The following is a 27,826-nucleotide window of genomic DNA, read 5'->3' on the forward strand; positions in this document are numbered from 1 at the left end:
AAAATGCATTGTACTATGCCTGACTCCTGTAATTGTAACCCTCTGTGTACATCACCTTTATAATGACAGTAAAGAAAACCAAAATAAAGAAAAAAGCCCTCTAAATACTATTTTTTTCCTATTACGTCAGGAACATTCACTTTTAAACTAAAGAAGTACTCTGGGGCTTGTCTTTGGTATTATTCAAATTGCAATCATTGCTGCTCTGGCCCTTTGGGGTATCATTTTGTAAAGTAAAGTTTACTTGAATACACAGCATTGTGATATGGAGATGGTTGATCTGACAACCCAGAGACTAAGTTTCTAGTGGGTGGGTAGTGTATACAGCATAGGTACACTGGACAAAAGTATGACTCATATCCTGGATGAAAGATAGATGGCTCCAGATTTCCTCATACAACTCAGAGCCTCATGCTATTTATAATCCAGGAATTGTTTATTTCTGGAACAAATGTTTAATGTTTCCATTTAAATGTTTTTTGGAGCATGGTTGACCTTGAGTAACAGACTACAGGAAGTGAAGCTGTGTATAAGGGGTGGCTGCTGTAGATATTTTCAGAACCTAATAAACGCATGCAATGGCTCCCCCAACGTCACATTCTCTAGTGTTTCTGAATAGATAGGATGGCAATTTTCACATTGGTTTCAACAATTTCTATCCACTCAGGTGTGTTTCCTTCTTGAGCTTTGCCTTTCTTAGCATTGCCTGATCCTATCTTTACCCTTCTAAATGCCCACTTTCTACCTTACAGCAGGAGGTCACAATTGGTTCATCTGAAAATGACCCATGCTTTGCTGGGTCAGATCTCTTGAATTCTCCTTCGGTGTTGCTATAAGCTTATCTCTAATGGAGTGTAAGGGAAGGCAAGGGGCTAAATCTTTCTCTTGTTTCCAGATGCTTAAATCCTGAGAAAGACCTGACAACATACATACATACATGCATACATACACACATATATGTATATATGTATACACATATATGTATATATGTATACACATGTATATATACATGTGTATATATACATGTGTATACATAAATATGAATGATATATATCCTCTGTACATAGGTTATATGTAACTATATATAATTATATATATATATATATATATATATATATATATATATATATATAAAATACACACCCATGCGGTAAAGGCACCGTGATGCACATTGCAGATGAAGACCTTTGAAGCGGGAAAGAGGGGTGGGAGGGGAACATGGAGCAGATCTAGAGTCACACACAGTTCCCAACTCCACAAGATCAGCTTGCTTAAGTCCAATCCTGTTCCTTTGCTAAAGTTCTTTTAAATCTCAGGAAGGTATTTTATTTAATCAGATACATTAAAAAAATCACAACTGCTATCCCAAGAAATTAGTTTGGTAAGTAAGGAGACTGTATTTACTAAGAATCTCCCCAAATCTGAGATGCTAGGCAGATGCTAGGCAGCTAGGATCCTGACTGGAGAGGAGCTAGGAGGAAATGAGGACATCCACTTTCTTAGTTGCACCCTCCAAATCCTTTCTTCTGCATCTGTCCTGACACGGGCAGCCCTTCATGACACTTGCTGATGGATGAATATTACCTGTGCTGTGGGTCTCAGAGCGGCCATGGGGAAAGTACTGTTCCTGAATGGGCACAGGCTTTTTAATACTTTAACTTGACCATAAAAGGGCAACAGGTCCAGGCGAGGGCTGGGTGCTTTCCAGAACATAGAAAGTGAGCAAAACTGAGGAGTCTTAGGGCAGCTCCAACTTATTCTCACAGGGCAGCAGCCTGGAGGCAGCATTCTTATTACTATTATTATCAAGTCTTTCACACAAGCCGTGCTTTTTTTTTCCTGTCTGAAAGCCTTCCACTGTGGGTTTGAGCCTAAAAGGTACATTTTGCCGGAAGCTTTAAGCAAACTGTATGCAGTATAAAGGGAGAACAGAGCCAAAAGCTGCTTTTAAATCTGAACATGTGAGCTATGTATGTGTGTGTGAGTTCTTAAAGTAGCCACCTTTCAAGTTCTTGCCCTCTCTACCATTCTTAACTAGGAATGTTTTGTAGGGTAATCTCTCAAGAAGCAGGAAAAAGGGCCTGGTGAGAATATTAGTTTGAAAACTGCTTCAAAACCTATACATTTCAAATATACTTCAAGTGACACTGTTATTAAAATAGATTTTCATTCACACTGGTAGTGGGCCTTTAGTGGAAGAACCATATGACCTAGGACTAACTGCCAAAGACTGGTAATGTTTGATTTGTCTCCTACTGACAACTTGCTTTTTCTACTGCTAAAAATAGTTTGGGAAATTAAGCAAATCCAATGCAAACTCACCTATTAATGCATCCAGTTAATGACTACAATGTGAAAACAGAATGTCAGGAAATGGCCCCAGTCTTTGTGTGATATTAACACCCACAGTGACACATAGGATGCGCCTTCCTTGTCTTCCTCCCCGTGATGCTGGCTCTGCCCTCACATAATATTCAGAATGTACCGCACATGCCTAGGAGTTGCTATTACTAGCCCTTAAGAATCATCTGCTTAATGTCTGTGTGAAGGAATGGTGTCTGCATTTTCATGGCATATTAGATCATTCATTTGCATCTAAATTGGGGGTACAGGCAGAGATATCAGCCAATGGGCTTTCCTTGGCTGTGGGCTGTTCACATTGGGCCTTGGAAGATCCTTACTTGGAGCACTGTTTACTGGGTTCTTGGATTTCCCTTTCCTGGCTGCAGGGCCAGGACTTTTGGAAGACTCATTCTGGAGGCCCAGAAGACACTGCTCCAACAGCAACTCTCCTCATGTGTCCTAGATGGGTCATCCATCCTCTCGGGGCCTGTCAAATGTAGCAGGCAATAACAGCAAGCATGTCTATGATGTTTTCTGTGTCACATGGTTTTGAGGATAGATGTCCACAGGCCAGCAGACACACAAGAGGCAGGCCCCCTAAGTGCACCAACCCGTTCCACAAGGCCTGCAGGCTCCCAGCCATGCACCAGTCCAGTCTGCTTGGAAGATGCATGGGGCCCTTCCCTTATACAGCACTAGCCTGACCTCTAGCACAGTCTTTCATCCCAGGCTGCCTCCTCGAGGTATAGAGGGCAGGAAGCAAACTGGGTTCTGTGTGATGGGGACTTCCATGGTACCAATGATCCTGATTTCCAATTCCCTTTAAAGTGGAATGGGGATATTATAAGCCAGCAGTCTGGATGATTTCCTGCCCAGTGAATACACCAATGCAATCAGTAATCAGAATGAGACAACACAATATGACCATAGTCACGAACCCCTAAGAGCAACTAATCACCATCTGGGCTGTCATGTTTAGATCTTGACTGTCCCCTCATGTATGAAAGGCTTGGTCCCCAGTTTGTCCCCAGCTTGGTGTTACTGGAAGGTGGTGGAGTTCTTGGGAGGTGAGGCCTAAGAGCCCCTGGTCATTGAGTATTTGCTCTCAAAGTGGATTGTGAGACCCTGATATCTTCCTCTTCCTTTTACATGTTGGCCTCAGTCTTGTACAGACTTTACTCTATCACATGTTCCCACCACGTCCCAAGGCACAGGGCCAATTGATTCTGAACTGAAACTTCCAAAACTGTGAGTCAAAATAAGCCTTTTAGGGATTATGTTTCTAGTTTCAGACTGCTGTTTGCTTCCCAGAATTGTACCTGGTCAGACTTGACTGGCCACAAGTAGAGGTGACCTGGGAGGTGCTGCAACAGGACACGTGCTGGCTTTAGAGTATGGAAAAGCTGCTTTGTGGTAACTGCCAAATTCTGTATTTACAGGAAACTGGCACTTTGTAAATACCACGCTGTGCTATTTATGTAGCTGGTTCTCATCAATATATGTGGAGATTTTGTAATTATCATGAGTGCTATTCAAAGGCTTCCTGAACCTCAGACAAGGGAGCATAACAGATAGTGGGTGGAATCCTCAAGATACCACTGGCCCTGGTTCTTGCAGTGGTGTAGTGAACCCATACTGTGATGAGAACCAAGGGCTCTGAGGACTCAGTGGACATAGAGGATGGAAGGCAGACACCAGTCCCTCGAGGTCCAGACTGGGAGTGCTGCAGAGCCTGTCCACAAGTCTCTGACTCACCTCTGTGTTAGATTTGATCTTGGAGCAGGCCATGATCCTCATTTTGAGGCCTTAGGCCTCCAGATCCTCTGGCAGCTTAAAGGAATCTGGGAAAGCTGATTTTAAATCTATATTTAAAACAAAGCTGAGAAAACAGATCCTTAATGTGCCTACTGCTCAGGCCTACTAGCCATTGTCACTGGAAGGGGAATTTTCTCTGCTGGAACCCCAGTGCTCACCAAGCTGAGGGCATGCTCTTCCACACACACGCAAGGTGCCCTGAGCAATTCCCTCAATTTCTCTGTGAGTTATTTTCCTCCCTAGTAAAGTGGAAGAATGAATTATATCTGCACCACAGGGAGCAAGTCATTTAACAACCCTGAGTCCTAATTATCTATCTGCAAAATGGGAGTGACAGCAGCCATAAAACAGAATACCGGATGTCCACAGTGTGCAGAGATCTTCTCATCCCTCCCCCTGTCATCTAACACTCCCAGTTGGCATTCTCCTATGTTGTGTGGACCATGCTTTATCTATTCCTCCTTGTCCCCATTCTGCATCTCTCATTCACAAAGATCTCAGTGAATACTTCTTCATTTGACTGAACCCAAGATATTGACACACAGTCTGGTTTAAACACAACCTACATAATTTGTTTCCTTGAAACAGTTACCTTTCAAGCCCTGATTTATTCACTTATATAATGGGAAGGATTACAGCTCAAGAGGATCTGAATCTATTCTCAAAAGAGCGAGCAGAAATCCCAGCACAAATCTCCACACAGCAGGCTCAAGCTAGTACCATTTCCTCTTAAAGGCCGGGAGGCAAAAACAATTGGACAGCTGTGTTTCTATATCATATACTTCCAGGAACCACATTTTTCTCTCTCCAATTATTCTTTGAAAGCATCTTTCAAGAAAGCATCTTGAATTCCTAATTACTTGGATGCTTATTTGGGAAATTTTAGGAGGCCTTCTAATGGACTCAGTACCTTAACATTGAGTCCACTTGTGGTTAAAACCTGAAATGGGGGATCATTGGGTGGTATACCTGTTGTCTGAGCAATAAACACAAAGAATCAATAAATATGAGGTAATCTTCTGCTCACCTCATCCTGATGCATGTGGACAGGTCTGGAATTGATGTGACTGCTGTGAACAGCTGGGCCATAAACAACGGGAATCAGCCATTGCCCAGCATCTTGCTCCTTGCCTTGAATATTAATCTGTTTTTGAGGCTAGAGACTTTTATTTGTGATATGAGCCCTACTCCCTATATGGGATAGCTGTGGACCTGCATGGGTAATGTGGCTTGATCTAACTCCCAGGGCCTTAGAGACATGCCCATCTACTCAGGACGGGAAAGTACAAAGCCTCCTTCTGGGACTGCCTGATCATATCCCAATGCCCAAGCTCTCAGCTATTGCCTAGGGAGCTTGAGATGGACAAGCTCAACCCTTCTGTTGTATTTGCAGGAACTTCAGGCTCTCTAGGAGGTGGTGTGTTCTGGAGAATCCAATCATATCACAGGTGCTCAGAGATGGGGATTCAGGCTACCCAGGAGCCCTTTCCTCTTCTACTGTATAAATCCACAATCTTGGACCCTGAGAATGTTTCCTTCTTTTAAGGATGAAGAACTCAAGATAATGAAGGGGAAGTGACTTTCTCAAGGTCATGGAGCTTTTGTCTTTGGGACAGAATGACGCATTCATCACCTGTCAGGGAAATCAACAAGCTTAGGATCTGGATATTCTCACCCAGCCATGTGCACTGTCTTTGGTGGTTGGGCTTGCCATTACTGTCCTTCACAGACAAAAAGAAAGAGACACTTAGCAATTCAGCTGATTGGAAGACACTGAATTCAGTATGGAGGCCTGGGCATTACATCTCAATGCTAGATAGCTTGCCTAGCACTCATGAAGCCCTGAGTTTGATCCCACTACCACCATACACAACCAAAAAGAAGCAGCATGGCTATCATCATGCTGATGTCCAGCAGGTACAATTTCTTTGTATCTTGTAATTAGTCAGACCATAATGAAAAGCAGTGGAAGTCTCTGCCCATGTCTCACAGTACAGGGTACCCCCTTCCCTTCCTTCGTCACGCTGTGTCTCCATGCCAACACCATCACTAAACCAAGCTTATACGGATATATTCACAGAACAGATTTTTTACTTCATTTCTAGAACTTATTTTTTTAAATGAAGGCCAACTGGTTTTATAAGGAAGGACACAGTAAATAATCTCTTTAGTCATGCTGTGCTTTTCTAGTTTGAACAGATTCCTCCTTGAGCTGACTCAGCTATTTATTACAGGAAGGGAGACAGGAAGATTTACTTTTTGCCATTTTTGGTATAGAATAGTCTGATTCCTTTGCCAGCAAAGAATAGAGCAAAACATTGGGGTGGCGGGTTGTTGGTGAGAGTTCACATAGAAACAAAAAAATTGGGACATGTGTAACTAATTGTACAAGACAGCAGTGTGTAGTTAAAGGAAATCAAAGAAAAGGGTGTGCCTGGGCTCTTAAGGTGGGAGAACCCTGGAATGTTAGAGGCAGAGGAGGAAGAAGGTCTAGGGCAGAAGTATTGAGTGGGGGTTGGAAATAAACTTGGCGAGATGGGTTAGATCACATAGTCATAATTCTCGTGTATATTTTTAAATCAACACTCGATTTTCATATGGAATATTATCATAAAGGAGAGACTAATTCACAAGCACTTGCAGTGGTCCATTGAGAGAGAGATAGTAATGGCCTGCACAAGGGCCAGGAGAGTGGAGACCAAAGGAATGGGATTAAGACACAAAACTTGACAATACATGGGAAGAAGGGAGAGAAATCAAGGTTTACTTAGAAAAGTCAAGCCTCAGCAACACAATGCATAGTAGTAGTAGTAGTAATAGTTACTGAGATGACAAGGATAAAAAACAAATGTGGGTTAGGAAGTCTACAAAGACTTTGTACCTCTATTTCTTGTATCCTGATGCTGTATGAATCCAGGGACTGTTGTATGATTTGTCAAGGGAGATACACATGCAAACACATGCACACATACATACACAAACACACACAAAACACACAAACACACAGATGTCCCACATGTATATATACAAATTTTTTCAGACTCCCATTTCATTTTGTGTGTGTGTGCGCGCGTGTGTGCACGTGCGTGCTCATCCTGAAGCTCGATCTCAGGGCTTCAGCACTGTCCCTGAGTTTTTTTGCTCTATCACTTGACTCACAGCTCCACTCACAGATTTTTCGCTGGTTAACTGGAGGTAACAGTCTCACAAACTTTCCTGCTCAGTCTGGCTTGGAACCATGATCCTCAGACCTCAGACTCCTGAGTAACTAGGATTATAGGAGTAAGCAATTAACACTTGGGCAGAATCCCATTTCAAGTAGCAGTGTCTCATATCTTTAAAATGTTCTAATGACAATACTTGAGATTGAATTTAGGGTCTCATGCTTGCTAGGAAGTGATCTAGCACTTGAGCCATGCCTCCAGTTCTTTTTATTTTAGTGTGTTTTACACATAGGTTCTTATGCTAATTTATTTGCGTGTCCTCAGATTATGATCCCCCTACCTCACCTCAAAAGAAGCAGAGACTATAAATGTGTGTCACCTTGCCTGGACCTGCTTATCATAATTTACAAAATGTTAAGTGTGTGTGTGGGTAATAGATGCACTCATATGTGTGCATGGACAGGACCTCCAGGACCCGCCCTCTATGGAGGAGAATACTGGGTCTTTCTCCAAGCTGACTCTGCAAAACCAAAACCAAGGTGAAGAATTCAGGTAAATGTTGACCTATATCCAGGATAGGGTGAGAAGGCCCAGTATCAGCTCCCCCATCCCCCCAAAAAATGCTGCTCCCATCACAGCTTCAGATACTAAGAAGCATTTTGCTAACTTTCAAAAATGTATCTCTGCCTAGTTCCTATGGTCTACAGAGCAGAGAAGGTACTTCTAACAAGCCCAAGAAGGAAGAAGGAAATCTTTAGGCTTCTACCTTTGGATATTAAAAAACAAAACAAAAATCGAAAGAGCTGATAAGACAGATTCTATGATTACCTCTGGAATGTTCTTATAAGCAACAGGAGGACTTTTAGTACTATGAGGATATACCATGGAAATCAATGACATTCAACCAAACCAAAGGCCCAATACTGAGGGCTCCATATGGACCTAATTAGCATCCCTGCTTAGAAATTTTCACATCATCAAGGAATCTATTTTGGCTAAATTGATCCTAGGATTCTGGAGGAAATGGTATTGGGAATCTTAGGAAATAAGTCTCTCAATCAAAGTACCATTGATAAGTTAAGATTATCCTAAAAAGATGGGCAAATGGGTTCATCTTAGACTACCAGCACGGAGTGATATTTTACTTGAAGGGCCCTTCCACCAATTTTTTGAGATCTGTTTCCAAATTTCAAAGCAAATATGTTATGTAAAATGAAAGAGCCAACAACTTTTGATCATATTAGAGATCTCTAGAAACATGAAAATTTTGTGAGGGTCTCTAGATGTTTTTAAGCAAGGTAAGAAGCAATCAGGATCACAGGAAATGGAGAGATGACCAAGATTTTGGCCTCCTGAGGCTTTTGTTAGGCAGACTCCAGGGGGTTGGGACAAAAAGGACTCCTATTTCCTCCTGGTGGTTGCATTCCAGGCCAAATAGGCTTAGGAAATCAAAGCCACATTCCCCAACATCTCCACTCATCTTTAATTCATGACATGTTTGGACACCTTTTATAAGTAGGCAACTAAGTTTGGTTGCTAAAATAATCCCTGACTAGTTGTAGAGACTGGCCCTTCAGGGAAAGAATTTACCTCAACAGAAGTTGAAGAACATTATAATCCTCATTAATGAGGATGTTTGTTTAGATGTTATGTGTTTGTGCAAATGTTCAGAAAGAACTCCTTATTAAGTTGTGAAATGGACATACTTTCTTCAAGGGAAGATCTCCATTGTACTAGGTCTCTTCAAGTCCCAGGCTATATGAGCAGCACAGATATTTTATAGAGAGACAAGGTATTCTGTTAGTATAGATGACTTACTACGTGTACTTGCTTCAACTTGCTCTCTCTTTTCTGTACACTGGAGTATTCTATGGATTCAACTCTACATGTCTCTCAAAGTAGGCCTGGCTCCAGAAGTTCATCTTTGATGGATCCCCAGAGCCTTACAAAAACACTGAGCAGCAACTCTGACTTAGTGAAAGGGACAAACTTCTACTCAACAACCAGGATACTGAACATACATCATTTATTCATTTACTCAGACATGGCACATTGAGTGGGCAATTTTTGATACAAAGTGCCATGTTGGGTATGATAGTGACATAAAGATGACCAGGACATGGTCCCAAGTCTCTAACACTAATCTAGCAAGAAAGGAAAGGAGTAAACTTGTTATAGAGGAATATCAAAGAAAAGTAAGAATTAAGAGTAGGGAGATGCATGTTACCATCATTTCTTTTTCCCTTGTGGAAAATAAGGATCCTGGGGGAAAGAAAAAAGAATCTTGAAGGAGGATGAAATGATCCCAAGAAACACATAGCATATCTAGATTAGCTGCTAGGATGCTGAATCTCCTTTGCAATAAGGTCAAGTTTTTTTGGTTAAACTTGAAAATCTTACCTAGAGTCTATATTCTGTCAGGAAGGTAGAGAGGGGAAAGGAAGGAAAATTAGAATAAAAACGAAAGTTCCTACTAGGTAGTACTTATTTGGAAGTCTTAAGGTGTAGTAAACAAAAGACTTGTATTGATGTTTTCCAGAGAATAAAATTGGCAGAAATCTACTGACAAAAAGTAGCACTATTCACCCTAGACAAGGTATGGGACTATCCCAAATGCCCTTGGATGGACAAGTGGATCAAGAAAATGTAATATGTATATGCAATGGAATTTTCCTCATCCATTAGAAAGAATGATATTGTACCATTTGTAAAGAAATGGAAAGACCTGGAAAAATTATGCTAAGTGAAGTCAGGCCCAGGTAGACAAAGGATGATGTTTTCTCTCATATGTGGAAGCTAGATTAAGCTTATAAATTTGTATGTAAATATGTTGGGTGGTAAGCAAATGTATACAAATGTCTTAAATTAAATGTAGTAGATTCAAAGTAGATCTCAAATAATGTAATTCCTTAGGAAAGCAAAATCAAAGTTCAGCAGCAACAACAACAAACAACAAAAACCAACCTAGAAGGAAGTAGGTACTCAAAAGGGGTGAGATGGGGTCAAGAGAGAAGATGTAGACAAATGAAGAGAAGAGGGGGGGTTGCAGTCAACAATCCAATGTATATCCTACAAAATTAAGAAAAGTGAGGGAAGGGGGATGTAAGGGAGAAATGGGTGTGCCTGCTGAAAGGGGTGACATTGATAAAGATATATTGTATTCATAAACTGCTTTGTTAAATGGCAAATTATTTTTACAAAACATAAAGATAATAAAAAAAGCAAAATCCACTCAATACCTGGTATTTAATATACATTTGGTTGTTTTCTGATAAGTTAGAGTATTTTGAGTATTTTTTTTTCCAGACTGATTTGTTGAATATTTACTAAAGGCTGTTTCTTTAAGTTATGACGTGAGGGGCTGGGAATATGGCCTAGTGGCAAGAGAGCTTGCCTCATATACATGAAGCCCTGGGTTTGATTCCCCAGCACCACATATATAGAAAACGGCCAGAAGTGGTTCTGTGGCTCAAGTGGTAGAGTGCTAGCCTTGAGCAAAAGGAAGCCAGGGACAGTGCTCAGGCCCTGAGTCCAAGGTCCAGGACTGGCAAAAAAAAAAAAAAAAAAAAGTTATGACATGAAAAACCTGAACACTATACCTAGTCACTGATTTACTTTTTGTACATACATTTTCCAGTGGGAAAGTATTCTTATAGGTTGTAAGTAGTCTACAGATAACTATATTATCTATTATCTGCCAGTGGTTTCTGGGATAGCCAATGTCATCTCACAGTTTATTTACTATATAAAAATAAAAACAAAATAAATATTGGAGTGTTAAACAGGTGGATCAAATAATAAGTTAGACAAATAACATAAAAATGGGGAGGGAGTTGAGCATGCTGTGGATAGCATACGTAAATATTCAGTATCTAAGCAATGTGCAAATGCTCTACTGCAGGAAAGAAATGAGCTAAAACACAAAACTATCTCTCTGCTACTTTCATTTGGGCTCTCATAAAATTAACTCTGAAACCACCTACTCAAAGTTCATTCCTTAAACTGCCTTCTTTTTTTAAATCATCATTTGAATTCTTTTTTTTCTTTTTTTAATTGTCAAAATAATGTACAGAGGGGTTACAGTTACATACATAAGGCAGTGCGTACATTTCTTATCAAACTTGTTATCTCCTTCTTCATTTTTTCTCCAATATTCTCCCCTCCCTGGTTCCCTTCCTGCCCTCCCCTGAGTTGTGCAGTTGGTTTATAGCACATTGTCTTGTAAGTATTGCTGTTGCATTGGTTCACCTTTTACCCTTTGTCTCTCCATTTTGGTGTTCCCTTTCCCTCGTTCCAATAAACATACATACTACACCCAATGTATGAATGGATCAAGAAAATGTGGTACATATACACAGTGGAATTCTACACATCTATTAAAAGGAATGACTTGGGCCCCATTTGTGAGGAAATGAAAAGACTTGGAAAAAAATCATACTAAGTGAAGTGAGCCAGACCCAGAGAAACATAAACTCTATGGTTTCACTCATTGAAAACAATTAGTACTTGTCTAGGATAATCCTAGCAGAGGGGTATAATAGCTCAATAGCAATGTATATATGATCACATAAGATGATCCTAAGTGAAAAGAACTACAAGATTTTGAAATAAGCGGTTTATCTTTGTTGTTGTTATTTTCAACGTATCCTATGAAATCATGCCTTTTTCTTTTGTCTTTCTTCCCCATGGTTTTAACCCCTGATGTTACTGTAACTGACTTTGGTACACTGGGTATTATATGTACATTTATAGAATTATTTTTAGTTAACATATATTTTAACAGGAGATTTCACTGTGATATCTGCATATATGCACACAGTGCTCTCTGAACAAATTCATCCCCCCTCCCCTTATTCCATTCCTCCTCTTCCTCAAACTGCTTTCTATCTTGCTTTAGGTTCAGGACATGAGCTGAAATGATGACAAGACAGAATGACTTACACCAGACCTTTTTTTCCTTTGCATGTGTGGAAAGAACTCAGGTCTCAGAATTCTGTATCTCCTTTAGTCTCCTGGGTTTGAGAGTAGAGCCTTATTTACATAGTAAGAAGACAGATGATGCCTGATGAATCTGGGCCTCAGTACTGAAACTCAGTATCAAGATCTCACAGTTCAAGTCACTAAATTGAGGAGATCCCTAAAGTGTCAGACAAAAGGCTTCTAGTTAAGGTGTGTTAGGCTGAGCACTGAGGAGTGTGGTTCAAAGCCATCCTGGGAAGAAAAGTCCATGAGACGCTTTTCTCCAATTCCAGCAAGAAGCCAGAAATGGAAGTTAGGCTCAAGTGGTAGAGTATCATCCTTGAGCAAAAAAAAAGCCAAGCAAGAATGCAAGTCCCCGAGTCCAATCTCCCAGTACTGGTGCAAAAACAAACAAAATGGTATGTTAAAGAACAAGTTATCAGAATGATCTGTAGCACTTACTACTGCAGGGAATGCTAGAAAACAGTGTACAGCATATATTTGGTTGGTGCAACTGAGGAATAAAGGAACTGAGATATTTATTTACCATAAAAGACATTTCTGACAAAGGGCTGCTTCCAGAGCTGTTGAATTCTGGAACTCAGAGACTGTCTGCTGGAAGAGTGGGCTTTAGGGAACAGAAAACATCCAGAACTGGAAGGAGGTACTGGGAGTTGGTGACTGGGTGAGCACATACAACTGGCAAGTACTAAGTGAGTACAGGCTGCAGTATGCTCTACTCAGTGCCAGAAACTGTGTCGAGAGCACCAAAACCTGATCTCAGGCATCTTACAAAGACATCTGATGACATCGTTGCTGTGTTTGTCTTCAGTGAAAGATAAGGAAACTGAGTGGTTTGCCTATGACTGTAGGCTAATAAGTAAAAAAGCCAGGACTAAAATGGAGGTGTGTATCATTGAAAGTGCATACTCTAAACTATCACACTTCATATCCGCCTTAGGGGCGCTGGGATAGGAATCCACCAGCAAGCATACAGGGAGCATATGGGACCTAATGATTTGATGTAGGCTTTCTGAATGAAATCTCATGGGCAAGAAGGGATGGGGGTGGCTGAAGATCCCACCAAAACACAATGTTACTCTCTTTGTGCTAATCCTCTCTGGACACCAGTTTTAGCTTTGTGTTGACACTGACAAATTAAGGACATGCTCAGCACTTTTCCAAGAGTAAACAGCAAATTCCACAAGCTGTTCTAATCTTTTTTTTTTTTATTTCTCTTCCAGGGTGAAATCCCTTAACTAAACACATTTGCCCAGAGTGTGAATTATTGCTGGGACCTTTCTGACTGGACCATATAGGTCCCCTTGGCTAAATTTACTCTCAACTTATTTTATTAATGTGATCGTAAAAGAGATTGTTCTTGTAATTTCTTTTTTCAGATTTTACTATGTGAAAGTGCTACTTGTTTTCCTACATTGATTCTGTAAATTGTAACTTTGCAATTTTTTGGTTCTAACAATCTGGGCTGGAGATTTTAGAGATTTTAGTTGCCTCTGCATAAGATCACATTGTTAGCAAAGAGTTTCATTTCTTATTTGCCTGTTTTGTGGTTAATGATGATGAATTGCATATCTCAAATTGCTAAGAGTGGATTATATTTACTTGTTTGTTCATGTAATCATTCATCAGTACTAAGGATCAAACCCAGATTTGTTTGTTAGGCAAACTCTCTGCCACTGGGGTATATTCCCAGCCTTCCTCCCCACCACCCTGCCCAGGGGATTTTAAATGTTCTCATCACAAAGAAATGACGCATATGGGATATGTGATGATGGATATCTTAATCTGCCCAATTTGGTCTTCTACAATGTATGCATAAGGAAATATCCCACTGTTCTTCAGAAATTCAGATAATTATTATCTGTCAATTACAAACACAAAAATTAGATTTGCAGGACCCTGTTCTAAGCCCCAGACTTGATGGAAACACCAGTCACAGAGGCATTCAATGGCACACTGTCCTGCTGCTCACAGGAACAGTGGCTGTATCTGACTACACCTGGCACCCATCATGTGACAGCTTAAACATCTGCTTTTTCTGAGGTATGGGGTTAGAAGAATGTGAAGACCAAAAATTCTCACACTTACTGAGCATCTATCACAAGCTTCACTTTATAGATTTGTAAACTGAGGCCAGGAGAAGCTCAGGGATTTGTCTAAAGCACTGAGTTGGTTGGTAATAGATACATTTTACTAGCTCATATCTTAGGTGACCTTCTTCCTCCCAGCATATTATAGGCTACCCTCCACTCTGTAAGCCCAATAGCCTGGCAGTGCCTCTTCTGCATCTTGCTTGTTGGAACAGCCAAGCACAGACCATCCCTCAAGAGGACCCAATAAAGAAGCAGAGCATCTGCTGGCAACCCTGCTTCGTGACCATCTCTGCTTCTTGATTTCAAGTAGACAATAAGGCAAGGGAAGCAAGATGCTGAGTTAGAATTCATCACTAGGCCTCCTAGGGTAATCCCAGTGGCATGTGGCAATTTGCATTTATACTAATTAAAATGAAACAATGCTGGGCAACAAGGACTCAGGCCTGTAATCCTAGCTACTCAGGAGGCTAAGGTCTGAAGGATCATGGGACCAAGTCATCTATGACAGAAGAGGTCACTAGCTCCCATCTCCAATTAGCTAGTAAAAAGCCAGGCTGGAGAATGGAGAAAGGAGTGATATCGATCAAGATGCATTACACTCATAAACTGATATGCTAAATGGTAACCTCTTTGTACAACTACTTAAATATACTTGTAATAATAATTACACTATGAAATCCCTCCTCACAAAAAGATAAACCAGGTTGGAAGCATAGCTTAGGTGGTAGTGCATCAGTCTAGCAAGCAAGCAAACTATGCAAACACAAGCCCTGAGTTCAAATCTCAGTTACAAAAACAGTTCTTCACCTATGGCCAGTGAATACCATATTAAGACTAGTGAATATAATCAGCAAAGAAGGTTCTGTTGGGAGGACATGGTTTAGGATGGTCTACAGGGGAGCTTTGAGTTCTAGAAACAGAGGAGTTGTCCTGGGAAGACAAGAAGTTCTGAGGCTGAGGTGGATTGTGAGCTTAGACTGTTAGGGAAGGTGGGAGCTGGGAAGGGGCCTTCTTTGTCCCTTGGAGAAGGATGTGGGAAGCTGTCCACACTTCCCTTCTGTTTCCTAACAATCAGGTAATGCCTCAATACATTCATTATTTGCCTCTTCACAAAAGCAATCTTGACCCAGAGGAGCACTTTCAGGCAAACCATTTTCAAGATATCAAAATTAAACAGCAGAAATAACTGGAAGTGACATCTATTTACTTGGTGAAATCCCTTCCAAAGCAAAGCTGCTTCCCCTTTGCTCAAAAAATGTCCAGGAAAAAGCTGGGAGCCAGGGAACCCCTCCTTCTTGGGCCTGGGAAGAGACTCACTTGGGCCCAGCTCTTTGAAGAACTCTGCTTGAGACAGAGGAGGCTGTGTTGCAGAGCTTGGTCTCCCATTCTGGGAACTGTTCCACCCTTTAGGCCTCTGGAAGGAAGCTGTATGATTCAGTTTTGCTGAAAAGTTCAGACCTAACTCAGGGAGGTCAGTCAGCCCATATAGACTAGTGACCCATGGCCAGGCAGAAAAACAATGAGCCAGTGTGAGACTTTGGGGAGCTGTGAATGAAGAAATGAACAGGTGCTATTAGGTAGTAATCAAGCAGGGCATAGAAGAGTTACCAAGTAGAGTCAGGGCTAGAATGGAGCAGAAACACATCTCTGAAGAAAACAGAAGTTGTACAGGGAGAGACGAGTGTCAGGTATTTTGGGTACCATGCTAGGCTGGGAATAACACAAAATAGAGAAAACTGGTCATATACATGCACAAGCCACAAAACCAGACAGAGGACACTATTTAAATATATTGTATCCTCCCCTATTTCCAATGGCTTTTATCTTTTTCTATCCCACTAATGCCATCCGGTTTACTCTGCAGTTTGGGGAGCAAGGTTAAGTCACAATGGAATCCTAACACATAAACCAGCTAACATTTAAAAGCTGATATGAGAATAAGAGAATGTAGATCAAATCCCACCATGTAAATGTCCCCAATTTCCTGAGTTCTTTGGGATTGGGGAGGAAGGAAAAAACATGGACCACAGGAGAGAGGTCTGGGGATATCACCAATCTTGGGATCCAGCTCTGCATATCATCCAAGGGGGACATCAAAGAAGTAGCATCAGTAGTCCCTCCCTATCATTCCTGGAGGGAGGGCCTCCATCTGCAGAAGTCCTGGTTGATGGGCAGCACAGGAATCATATCTGGACTTCTAGAATGACCCACCCTCATGGAGCCCACTTTCTTTATTACCTGCAAGCCCCTAATGGTTACTGCACACTGAATAGAGGTGAAGTGGGACATGTAAACAACGTGGTTTCCACTGGTGGACAGAATGGGTTAAAGTAGATGGCCAGGAATTTCCCATAGAGTTGAGGCATCATGTTTGCTGTTTTGAGAGACCAGAGGGGGTCCAGATAGTAGGCACTCTAACAGCTCAGAAGGAAAAAAAAATCCTTCTTGGTGAGTTCCTATGAAAATCCCTCTGGTAAGCTTCCTATGAAAATCCTGGGAGTGTTTGGAGCAGGTCTAGGTTTTAAAATATGAAGATGCACATAAAGAACATTCTCACTGAAACTTTTCTTCCCTCTCTCTCCCCTCCCTCCTTCTCTCTCTTCCTTTTGGTGCTGGAGATAAAAGTTGGGGTCCCCTACAAGCCAGCCAAGCACTCTATCATTGAGCTATACCCCTAGCTCCTCATATTGATCGTTCTTTCCCCATCATGCCAACTGACAGTACTAGAAGTATAGAACTAGTTAGCAGCCCTTTTCTAAATAAACTCATTTAACAAGAATTTGTCTTAGTAAAGGAGAGACTTGTCAGGTGTGTGACACTTTCAAACCACCATTCATACAAGCACAGAAATATCTGCCTGCTGGAAGAAAGGAATTATATTAAAGTGGAAAAAGAAGCCTCAAAGCTTAGGAAGACACTTTTTGAAAGCTGACAAGGTGCAGAGAGTGTATTTATTCCTGCTGTGGGGTTTGGTCTATTAAGAGTACACAGCTTCCCACATTGATTTTGAGAACCTCAAATATTGATTATTTAAAGCTTCTTTTACTGAAATTAAAAAAGAAACAGCTTGGCTGATAATCTCAAAGATTCAGCTATTCATGTCATACAGGGTAATTAGCAAAATTCTGCAAGATATTTATAAATCACAAACAAATCACAATTCCAGAAAATTATTCACAGGCTTCTCTCTGTAGTAGGGGGAGCCTCAATGAGTTTATATGGGTAAAAATTTCTTCACTGATAAGAAATCCAGCCTTTATTATCTCACTGTCTTGAAAAATGGGATATAAAGCAAACTTCAAAGCCCATATTCGTTGTTGAAAAAAATCATACAGATCATGGATTCCCCCCAGCCCCTCATAAGCAACATACCCACAAAGGACTGTTGGAAGGAATGGAATCCTCTTTTTGAAATGCAGTCTCAGGGTTTAAGGATTATATCCACAAAAACAGAGAGATCCAAAGGGAAATTAAAACTATAGTGTTTGGCAAGTTGAGCTCAAAATGGATATTTTAGTTCCACAAATCATATACAATGGAGATAGGTATTCATATGATAGAAAAACAGAAGCAAGTCTGGACACTTGAGATCGAGAGGATTGGGCCAGGAGCCCCCAGAATCATCTGTATCCCAAGACATCATCCCAAGGATGATAGTGAAGTGCTGACAAGCACGTCTGAATAGACACTCACCAGGCCTCTGGCATTCCTCATGGTATCTTGGACTTTTTGGCCTCCTACCCAAATGGCCCAGAACGTTTTCCTCAGCTTACTGAGGCCTTTCTCAGGAAGGAAGAACACCTCTGACCAGCCTTAGCCTTTGGCAAGGAGGATGGCTGAGGAATGGTGAGATCAGAAAGATGCTCCTATCCCGGTCTAACTCATAGCAGACAACTGTCCTCATGGTGCTTCTCCATCTCCCTTACTATCTTCTCCACCTCACTGCTCCTCCAGCAGATCTGTCCTCAGATGCTGTTACTCCCTGGCCCCTCACACCCATGCATCCATTAGCATGGCTATTTTCCACTCCTGCCGGGACAAACCCTTTTCTCCTTTCTCCTTTGGAAACTGCCTTCCTAGCCATCCTTCAAGGTGAGCACCCCCTTTGTACCTTCTCCGAGCACCCACAGCAGTCATACATCATTCGAAGCACTTAGTACATGGCAGGTACTGACCACAAGTGGTTGTCTTCATAAGATGCTAGAGGAGGGTGTTTCAACCATCTAGCACAACACTATCTCATTGCGGGGCTCAGAGATATTTTTTTCTAGACAGGAGAGTTCAGAAAGTTTGTATTTAGCTTCTTGCAATTTTGACTCATGCACTCATCAGTTTCCCATTGGTTCCTAAAATTCAGTTTGCTGTTATAGTTGTTCTTACAGCCAATGATGTTCATTGAATGATTCTTGAACATCTTGAATATGTTGGTTGGCATGATTAGTGAATGGGGATAAAATGAATCCTGTATTGTACAAATAAATATGTAACTTTAGTTGTTCAATGAGCTGAAAATGGTACAAACTGGCTTCTCTTATGAGGCTTATGTCTCGATGTAAGAGGCTAAAGTGGGTTAGAGTTGCACCTCGACTCTGGATACATCAAAGTTCACTGTCACATTTGTCTTTGCCATATAGGAAAGACATTTTCCACCCTTACTGGCCCACTTGTTTCTGTTGTGGACAATACATATGTAAGTGGAGCCTAAGTAGCAAATTTAAACCTTTTCATCTGAGTTTCTTACCGCCCCCCCCCTCCCAAGAAGTAGACACTGAATGGGGGCCAGGGTAGATAGGTCTAGGTTTGGGGGTATTGGGGTGGAGAATTCTGCCGTGTAGATCTTAAAGTGAAGGGGCTCAAGGTATGGACTAAGAGTAGCATGGGATATGCCAAAGAAATGATCTGCAGACCGATGGCTACTCTTGTAAGGATGCACCTGAGGGCTGTATTACCTATTCCTACCCAGTTTGCCTTCATGCTTATGTGGAATGACATTAGCATAGGCCGCAGAGGTATTCCTGGGTACCCTGGGGTCATGAAGAGCAAAGAAAATGCAGGTTACTTGGCCTTTAGCTGGGGGGGTGGTGAGGTGAGGAGAAAAGGTGCTGCCAGCTGCAGGCCACAGTGCTGCTCTGGGAGGATGAAAGCCCACAGTGATTGGGGGTGTTGTAGAAATAGCATATCTCACATGTCAAGGCAGCAGGGTACTAATGGCTACCCGGGAATTCTGGATTCCACTCAGTGCCTGGGACTCCTCAGTCTAGTGACAGAGGAGCCTCTGTGGTGCCACAAGTGGCATCTGTATTCATTGCTCAGTGTACGCACCTCTCTGGAAGGGCAAGGAGGAGTGACAGGGCTCCAGTGTTACTAGCTACCTGATAATTTTAGAGTTTCTTCGCTTAAAGGAGACATCTAATGCTGTCACATCCCCACCCTGTGGGGAATGTTGTAGAAGATTTGATTGCTTTGACCTGGAAGTGAACCAAGATCAAGTGGTTTATGGGTAAAGCGAGGTAAACCATATTATTAGAAGCCACACAAAAAGCAAGGACAGCAGATGGGAGCCTCATGTCTGATCTGTCTCCAGAGCCTCAGACCCCAGGTTGGCCTGACTGTCTATATGTATAGACCGCAAACAAACTTCATGTCCTCTTCTTTTCATCTTGGGCTTGTAGCTGCAAGGAATACAATGGAAATGACACTGTGTAATCTCCAAGGCCAAGTCACAAAAGGTCAAGAAACTTCTTCCATGCTTGCTGTACCTTGCCCGTTCTGAGCCCCAGACTGCCACAGAGAAGTCTGACTCCTGGAGGCTGCCGCACTGGGGAGGCCCCAGGGAAGATGCTGGGGCAATGATGGAATTACAAGGAAGGGAACAAACTCTTACTGATCATCTGCTTTGTGCTAGATACTATGCCAGTTGTCATCATATTTAACCCATGGATTTAGCAAACATTTTTCCCCCCTTAACATGTGCCATGAATAGGGGTGGAGGTGAAACCAGAAACAAAACAAAGTCTGTGTTCTCCAAAAGGTTTATACATGAGTGAGGTCAACAGACAACAACATAATGGCAGGTCACGTGGAGAAAAAGTAAAGCATATTCAGGGGAAATACTGTGTTTGAAAAGGAGTCTCCAAGAGGGTGGTGCGAGCAAAGAGAGAATCAGAGTAAACAGTGAGAACAAGTCCCTTTGTCTTTGGAGTCTACAGCGGAGCAATAACACAGAGGGAATACAAATGTCTTTCAGATCATGAGTTGATGCGCTGTAAGAGATACTGCATTTGGAGATGCTCCCCTACAGAGTTCCAAGGACCCTTATCAGATGTGTTGGCAGGAGGGAGAGAGATGTCCTTGTGGGCACTTCAACTGCCCATATACCTCCACCCCATGAGCCATCCAGGCAGAGGCAGGGAAAAGGTACTTACGCAGAGCACGTGCAGGACCACTGCTCCCTGTCTTCTCTCCTCATTGCTGAAGATGTCACTGGGGAATTCGTGCAGGGCTAAAGGACAGAGAAAGAAAACTAACTCAGTATAGAGGGCAACATTTTCAATGCTGGAGGTCTAGGACCACATCATAAACCTCAGTTTAGACTCTTGGTTTTAATATGACATCTAAGAATTTGGATGAATATAAAAGAAAGTATTTGTGAGTTCACAAAACAAATTAGAATTTAGTATTTCCCTCAAACAAGGATGGAGGTAACAACTGGTAAAGATGACTCATGTCTATAACCCTAACTACTCAGAAGAGAGTGATCAGGAGGATCATGTTTCAAGGCCACTCTGGGGAAAAAAATCATGAGATTCTAGCTCAACTAATAAAATGTAGGCATGGTAGTGTGTGCTTATCATCCCATCTGTGCTGGAAGCATAAATATAGAATCACAGTTCAGGCTGGACCAGACATAAAATATGAGAATCAATTTGAAAAATGATTAAAAGCAGAAAGGCCAGGGATATGGTTCATGTAGTAGAGTACCTCTCTAGCAAGCACAAGGCCCAGAGTTCGAATCTCAGTATGAGCACCACTTCCTTCCCCACCCCAAGAAAAAGAATATAGATGACAAACCACAGTAGTAGACTTGGAGAAGCAATGTCTAATAGAAATATTCATACGCAAGATGTGCCTTGATATGCTTATAGGATTGAATTCCAGGACTCTAGGCGGGATACCAAAACCCTGTGCATGTTCAAGTTCTTCTAGAGATGGGCACAGCATTTGCATACACCTATGCATATCTTCCCATATATTTGCATCACCTCTAGATAATTTATAATGCCAAATACAATGTAAATACTATGTAAACAGCTGTCATACTGTGTTGCCTAGGGGATGACAAGAAAACAGTTCATAGATGTTCTGTAGATAAGATTTAAAACAACATTTTCAATGTCAGCTGGTTGGATCTGTGGGTGCGCAGCCTGTGAGCACAGACGGCCAACTGTGCTATATTATATTCTTGCAGCTCCCTGTCACCTTAGCACTTGAGTGGTTTGCAGATCACCACTGGTGACTTCAAGTTTACTGAAGGAACATATCAACTACTATCACACACATTTGTTGCCAATTATTTTGACATTTCATTTCAGTATGATCAGCCTTCCTTTGTCACTTTACATTCTGTTACCCATAAAAAAATGTTTTTCTGGGGGCTGGGAAAATGGCCTTGTGGTAGAGTGCTCGCCTCGTATACATGAAGCCCTGGGTTCGATTCCTCAGCACCACATATATAGAAAAAGCCGGATGTGGCTCTGTAGCTCAAGTGGCAGAATGCTAGCCTTGAGCAAAGAGAAGCCAGGGACAGTGCCCAGGCCCTGAGTTCAAGCCCCAAGACTGGCAACAAAAACAAAACCAAACAAAATGTTTTTCTGAGCAGAACCTGTAGCCCAAGAGAGCACACACTCTACATAGTTTAGGACCCCTGAACTAAGCTGCCCTTCATTTTCTTCCCTTCCATCTCACTCTCACCTGCTCTGGCCTAGTCCTGTGGTCCACACACAGGACAGCAACTCCTTCCCTGCCTTATCAACTCTGCTCCCCCCCACCTTTTTAAATTTAATTAAAAAAATTTTTCCCCTTTATTGTCAAAGTGAAGTACAGAGGGGTTACAGTTTCATATGTAAAGCAGTGAGTACATTCCTTGTTCAACTTGTTACCTCCTCCCTCATTTCTCCCGCCACCTCCCCATCCCCCTTTCCCTCCCCCCCTCTATGAGTTGTTCAGTTGGTTTACACCAAATGGTTTTGTAAGTAATGTTTTTGGAATCGTTTATCTTTTTATCCTTTGTCTCTCGATTTTGGTATTCCCTTTCCCTTCCCTAGTTCTAATACGTGTATACATGGTATCCAGGGTACTAAGATGAGATACAGTGATAGCGGGCTGATTTAACCCAGAACTGCCATAGGACGAGGATGGCAATCACCAGGAGGGGCTGGCCACACCTCTCTCTCATCCCACACCTCCTGTATTGGGAGTACAAGCCTGAGAATATGAACTGATGGTCCTGTAAGATTCCTGCTTTCCTGCCGCCCCCCCCCCCCCGTGTCTATTCACTCGCACAGGTGCTCATGGGGCAGTTCTACCAGCAAGGCATTGCAGGAGCTCAGCAGGGGGCAACACATGTGCTCTCAAATTCCCACTAGATGGGATCATAGATGTTTTTTCACCTGGAACATATATTACACTTTCTTGTTTATATACCTTTACTCTGCTTATTTGTTTACCTATACAGTTTTTAGTATTAGCCAGGAGTGTGTGCCCACCCTTATCTTTGTCTCCTCTCCCTGTCTCTAATAAAAACCAATTGCCCTTCATGGCCAAGAGCTCACATCACTGACATCACTGCTCCTTTATGAGGCTCCTGTGGTCCTCCACTAGGAATCTGTCTCTTCCCCTTTGGAGCAGGTGTCAGAACATATCTATCATGACAGTTATCACTGACAGGTAACCAGTCAGCCGTCTATCCTGATAGGGCACCAACCAAAAAAATATCTGATTATCAGACAGCTCTATCACCAGTGCAGAGTTATGGTGCACAGTGGTGGGATTGAGGTACATTTTGTGATAAGTATTCAGCAGTGAGCTATTCTTTACTTGCTCCTCAGCAGGTTTCCTACACAAGGAGTCATGTGGTTGTAAGAAATACAAGCTGGAGGGGAGAGCCAATGGCTCATGCCAGTAATCCTAGCTACTTAGGAGGCTGAGACGTGGACAATCATGATTCAAAGTCAGCCCAGGTAAAAAAGGTGAGATTCCATCTCCAATTAAGTAGCAAAAAGCCAGCATGGATTTTTGGAAGAATGACTAAGTTGATAAGACTACCGGCAAAGTAAGCAAAGCCAAGCAATTTCAAGGTCCTAAGTTCAAGCACCAATAAGGGCAATTTTTTTAAATAAAGGAAATAAGGGCTGGTGATGGCAGATGAAAGAGTTGAGGCCACATGTTAGAAAGAAGGTAGAGGTGTAAATTTGCATCTGTGATGTGTCTATATCAGCTCCACTGTTCCTACCTCACTGGTAGGTTACTGAGGATGATAGTGAACTATGTATGTCAGTAAGTGAGAACTTGGGTTCTGAATCTGGCATTTTGATTTTGAACCCTCTTGATATCAACAAACAGCAAATGGATCAATGAAAGTCAGTGAGACCAGGATCCCACTGGCTTGTGTGTGTGTGTGTGTGTGTGTGTGTGTGTGTGTGTGTATGTGCATTCTAGTAATGGGGTTTGAACTCAGGGCATCCTGTTCTTGCTTGGCTTTTGTTGCTCAAGGCTGGTACTCTGTCATTTGAGATACATCCCCACTTCCATCTTTTTGTTGATTAACTGGGGTTAAGAGTCTCTTGGATTTATGAGTCTAGGCTGGCTTTGAACCATGATCCTTAGATCTTAGCCTTAGTTAGGACTGTAAGTGTGAGCCAGCAGTACCCAAGCAGGATTTGCTTTTTGGTTGTAGAAGTTTAGTCTCACATAGACTACATGGACTTATCCGAACCTCCTGGGAAAGACCAGGCTGGAGGCTGCACACAGGATGGAGCAGGACCCAAAAGATCTAAAGTGAGCTCAGCAAAGTCCACTGAGGCATTACTTAAGATCATGGCCCAATCAGGAAGGATGTGAGATGAGACTTAAGAAATGAATTCAGGGACTTTCCTCTCTATCTTTTCCTGGTAGTGACTCAATCTTGTGCCCTCCAGAGCTGAACTCTGATCCAGCAGCAACTCCTGGCCCTTGGCTAAAGGTATCTCCCCATCAGAAGCCATGATAGGTCATGAGAAATTGTGTGAAATTTTTCAATGGAGTGAGGCCAGCCACCACTTCAGCATAGCTCATGCCAGAGTCTGGAAGCAGAGCAAGTGGGGGAACCCTGGGGAACTTTTCTTTAAACAGATGTGGTTGGCCCAGGGCTGAGATGAAGGTAGGGAAGGTGGTGTGGAGAAGGGTGTAGAAGGCAGAAATGAGTCAGTCAAATGCTTTCAAAGTAATTTGCTTCCAGAAAAACAACAGGAATTCTTCTTTGGATAACTAATAACATCATGGAAAGAATGACCAGGTTGAACATCCCTCTAGGGAGTCTCCTGGCATCCATTGCACGTAATCCACTTGCCTTTACATTAGGGCTCCTCTCAGCAAATACTATAGGCTCGGACTGAAATTGTAACAATGGTTTCAGAGCACTCGTGTACAGCTTGTGAAGAAAAAAAAAAGAATAAATATTTTGGACCATACTAGACCACATGTACTAAAGCCTTGAAAAACAAAACCAAAGAGCCCACCTACAGATACCATCATAAGGGAGATTAGGATGCTGCCAGATTAGGACTCCTGTGTGCTGTGATGCCTCTACGAGAGATACACAAAAGTAGGAACAAAGAGACCTCATGATTTACACCTGCATAATTAGATTTGAACCACAACATCAGAAGTGCAGAAGGGAAGTTATGATCAACTTCCAATGCATTTTTAATCTAGTATGATAGGAACCAACTATTAAGATTCCAACCATAGTTAGCTCAACTGTAATGTAATCTTGCAATAAAAATCTAATTCCATTCTGTTAGAAGCAACCTTGATCCACTTGCAAGAGCATTGCCAGATGATCCTGGTAATACTGAAGGTAAAATAGGGAGAGTTCCATCACCAGGGACTCACTGGGGCAGAAGCTTTATTGGGGGAGGAGGAAGCCCTTGACATAGCCTTTATATCAGGCCCCTTCCATGTGAACTATGCACACGCTTGCCAAAACACAGTTCCCCCCACCCCAAGGGCTGATAAGGGCTGCCTTATCATGGTTCTGAAACTCTTTGAACCTCCCTTCGGAAAGAGTCAGACTAGAGTCAAGGAAAGCATCCACAACTGGGGATCTGGACATGCACAGTACTCCCCAGCAGAGCCTTTGGTGACAGGACACTGCATCTCTCTGGGCCTATTGATTATCTCAACAATGTCGTCTGAAGGCTGTTCACAGTGGTTGAAGTGTATAGTATGATGTAGAGCACGTAGCAGATGCCTACCAATTGTCAGAAGGACAAAGAATGCCTAACAGAATAGACTCCAAACAGCACAGGAATGGCGTAAGTCAGTTCTGCCCAGCTGGCCCAATGGCTCAGGGAAGTACTGCCAGCACAGCCTGAGTCCGTTCCCCAGAGACCAGGCAAATGATCCACGTGGATGACACACTCTGGTGCCTTGCTTGTGGGAACTTGTGTTTTCAGAACAGCTACACACTCCAAGAGGAGTTTCTGGAGACAGAGTGGCAACTGGACTGGAGGGCACTGTCCCAAGTGCTTCTTGGCCTTGTTTCCCTTCTCTATAAACAGGAGGCCAGACAGCATGGGGCCTACAGGGCCTTTGGCAGAGTTAATTGTTGGTGTTGATGCCATTCTTCGTGTGGGTGTTTCTCATGCCAAATCCAAAAGAACCAAGGGTTTTTCTTAAGGCTGGTGCTAGGATGCTCAATGTCTCTGAGAGCTTGACAATTTCTTAGACCAGCTTGTTCTATTTTGCATAAAGGCCTGTAGTGAAGAATCGAACTTAGGTTCAGATTCCACTATACCACACAGAACTTATTTCTTTCATCTGAAGATGGGTATGTTAATGTAATTCTTGCAGGGTTTCTGTGAAGAACAGAGATAGTGTATATGAAATACTACTTACTGATTCATAACAATAACAAGATGTTGGTTTGGTATGGGACACATATAGGGCACATTGCTCTCTGCTACTGATTCAAATCACTGATTGTCAACTGTCGACCTTACATTAGCATCTGTCCCCGCAGGATAGTGTTTCATCCATGGAGCTGTGTTTATACATATTTAGGCAGTTGGGACCAATCACAGGCTCATGTAACATGTTAGGAACAGCTACATATGTAGGAGAAAGCAGCAGTTTCATCTACAAGCTTTGCCCAAACACCTTCAAAGTCCTCAAAATCTCTTTCTGCCCCTTTCTTCTCTTAATTTTCTTTCCAGTACATTCCACCAGCCCTGGGGACCAGCAACAGCATCAGTGTTGTTCCCATGGAAACAACTGATCCCTGAATTGGATGGATTCCCCCTTTCCAAGGCAACAGCAATCAGTGATCCTGCTTCTGTCTCCTGGCTATGTTCATAAGGCCTGCATTTGATGAGTCTAAATAGAGGTTTGCAGAGAGAGGTCAAAGTGTTTTCTGTTTTGTCTGGAACAGCAATGCAGCTAGGAAAAGCATGCCATCTTTAGACAGACTCAAGGAGCAGCCCAGGTTGGACACAAACACATCCTAAAGAGGCCAGATCTTTCAACATGTCTGACCAAAGGAAACCAGGTTGCTGCAGCCATCAGCCAGGCTCTCATCTAAGCCTCTTTCTCATGACAAATGACCTAGTGCAACTTGATAGACAGGTTTCTCAGGATTGCTCCCCAAAGTGGGGGTCCATTGCTGCCTAAGTCTTCCCTGCAGTGATGGGTGACCTCACTCTATTGTGTCAGACACTGCCTTCCTCTCCACCACCACACACCTTCCCTAATAAAACATGCTGCTCTCACTTTTCCTGGCTGGAACAGTCTGCACTCTGCCAGGTGAGGTATTTACTTGGCCTCCCACAAAGCCTTCCTTTTGGCACCCCAGTGCAGCATACAAGCGCCCATCAAATGATTTTCCAACCACACTGCAGTCATTTGCTTACCCTGTGTACCTTATATTCAGGGACACTGTGAACTCACTGAGGATAGGAACCCTATATCTTTTCTTTCAATTGCCAGCACCTACACCAAGTGGGGAATCCATGAAAATAAAATAAATGTCAAGTGACTCTAAGGGTGAATGAACACAGAGACCTGTTTGTCAGGAGGTGGCTTTTAAGTGAACACAAAAGAGAATTACTAACTGGGAAATGCCATTGAGAAAGATAACATTTCTGTCAAACTTCCAACAAATTGATCCCAACTCTA

The 27,826-nt window shown here is 42.3% G+C and overlaps 1 protein-coding gene across 1 annotated transcript in view; it reads right to left on the reverse strand.

Annotated features, from left to right (window-relative positions):
- Positions 1–27,826, reverse strand: part of Slc24a3 (solute carrier family 24 member 3) — a 485,462-nt gene that overhangs the window by 159,732 nt on the left and 297,904 nt on the right. Inside the window, exon 3 of the mRNA XM_048348728.1 lies at positions 20,821–20,897. Within this exon, the coding sequence (XP_048204685.1) occupies positions 20,821–20,897 (77 nt within the window). The remainder of the gene's footprint in view (positions 1–20,820; positions 20,898–27,826) is intronic.

This window comes from Perognathus longimembris, chromosome 6 (genome assembly GCF_023159225.1).
Source record: "Perognathus longimembris pacificus isolate PPM17 chromosome 6, ASM2315922v1, whole genome shotgun sequence".
Taxonomy (NCBI): Eukaryota; Metazoa; Chordata; class Mammalia; order Rodentia; family Heteromyidae; genus Perognathus; species Perognathus longimembris.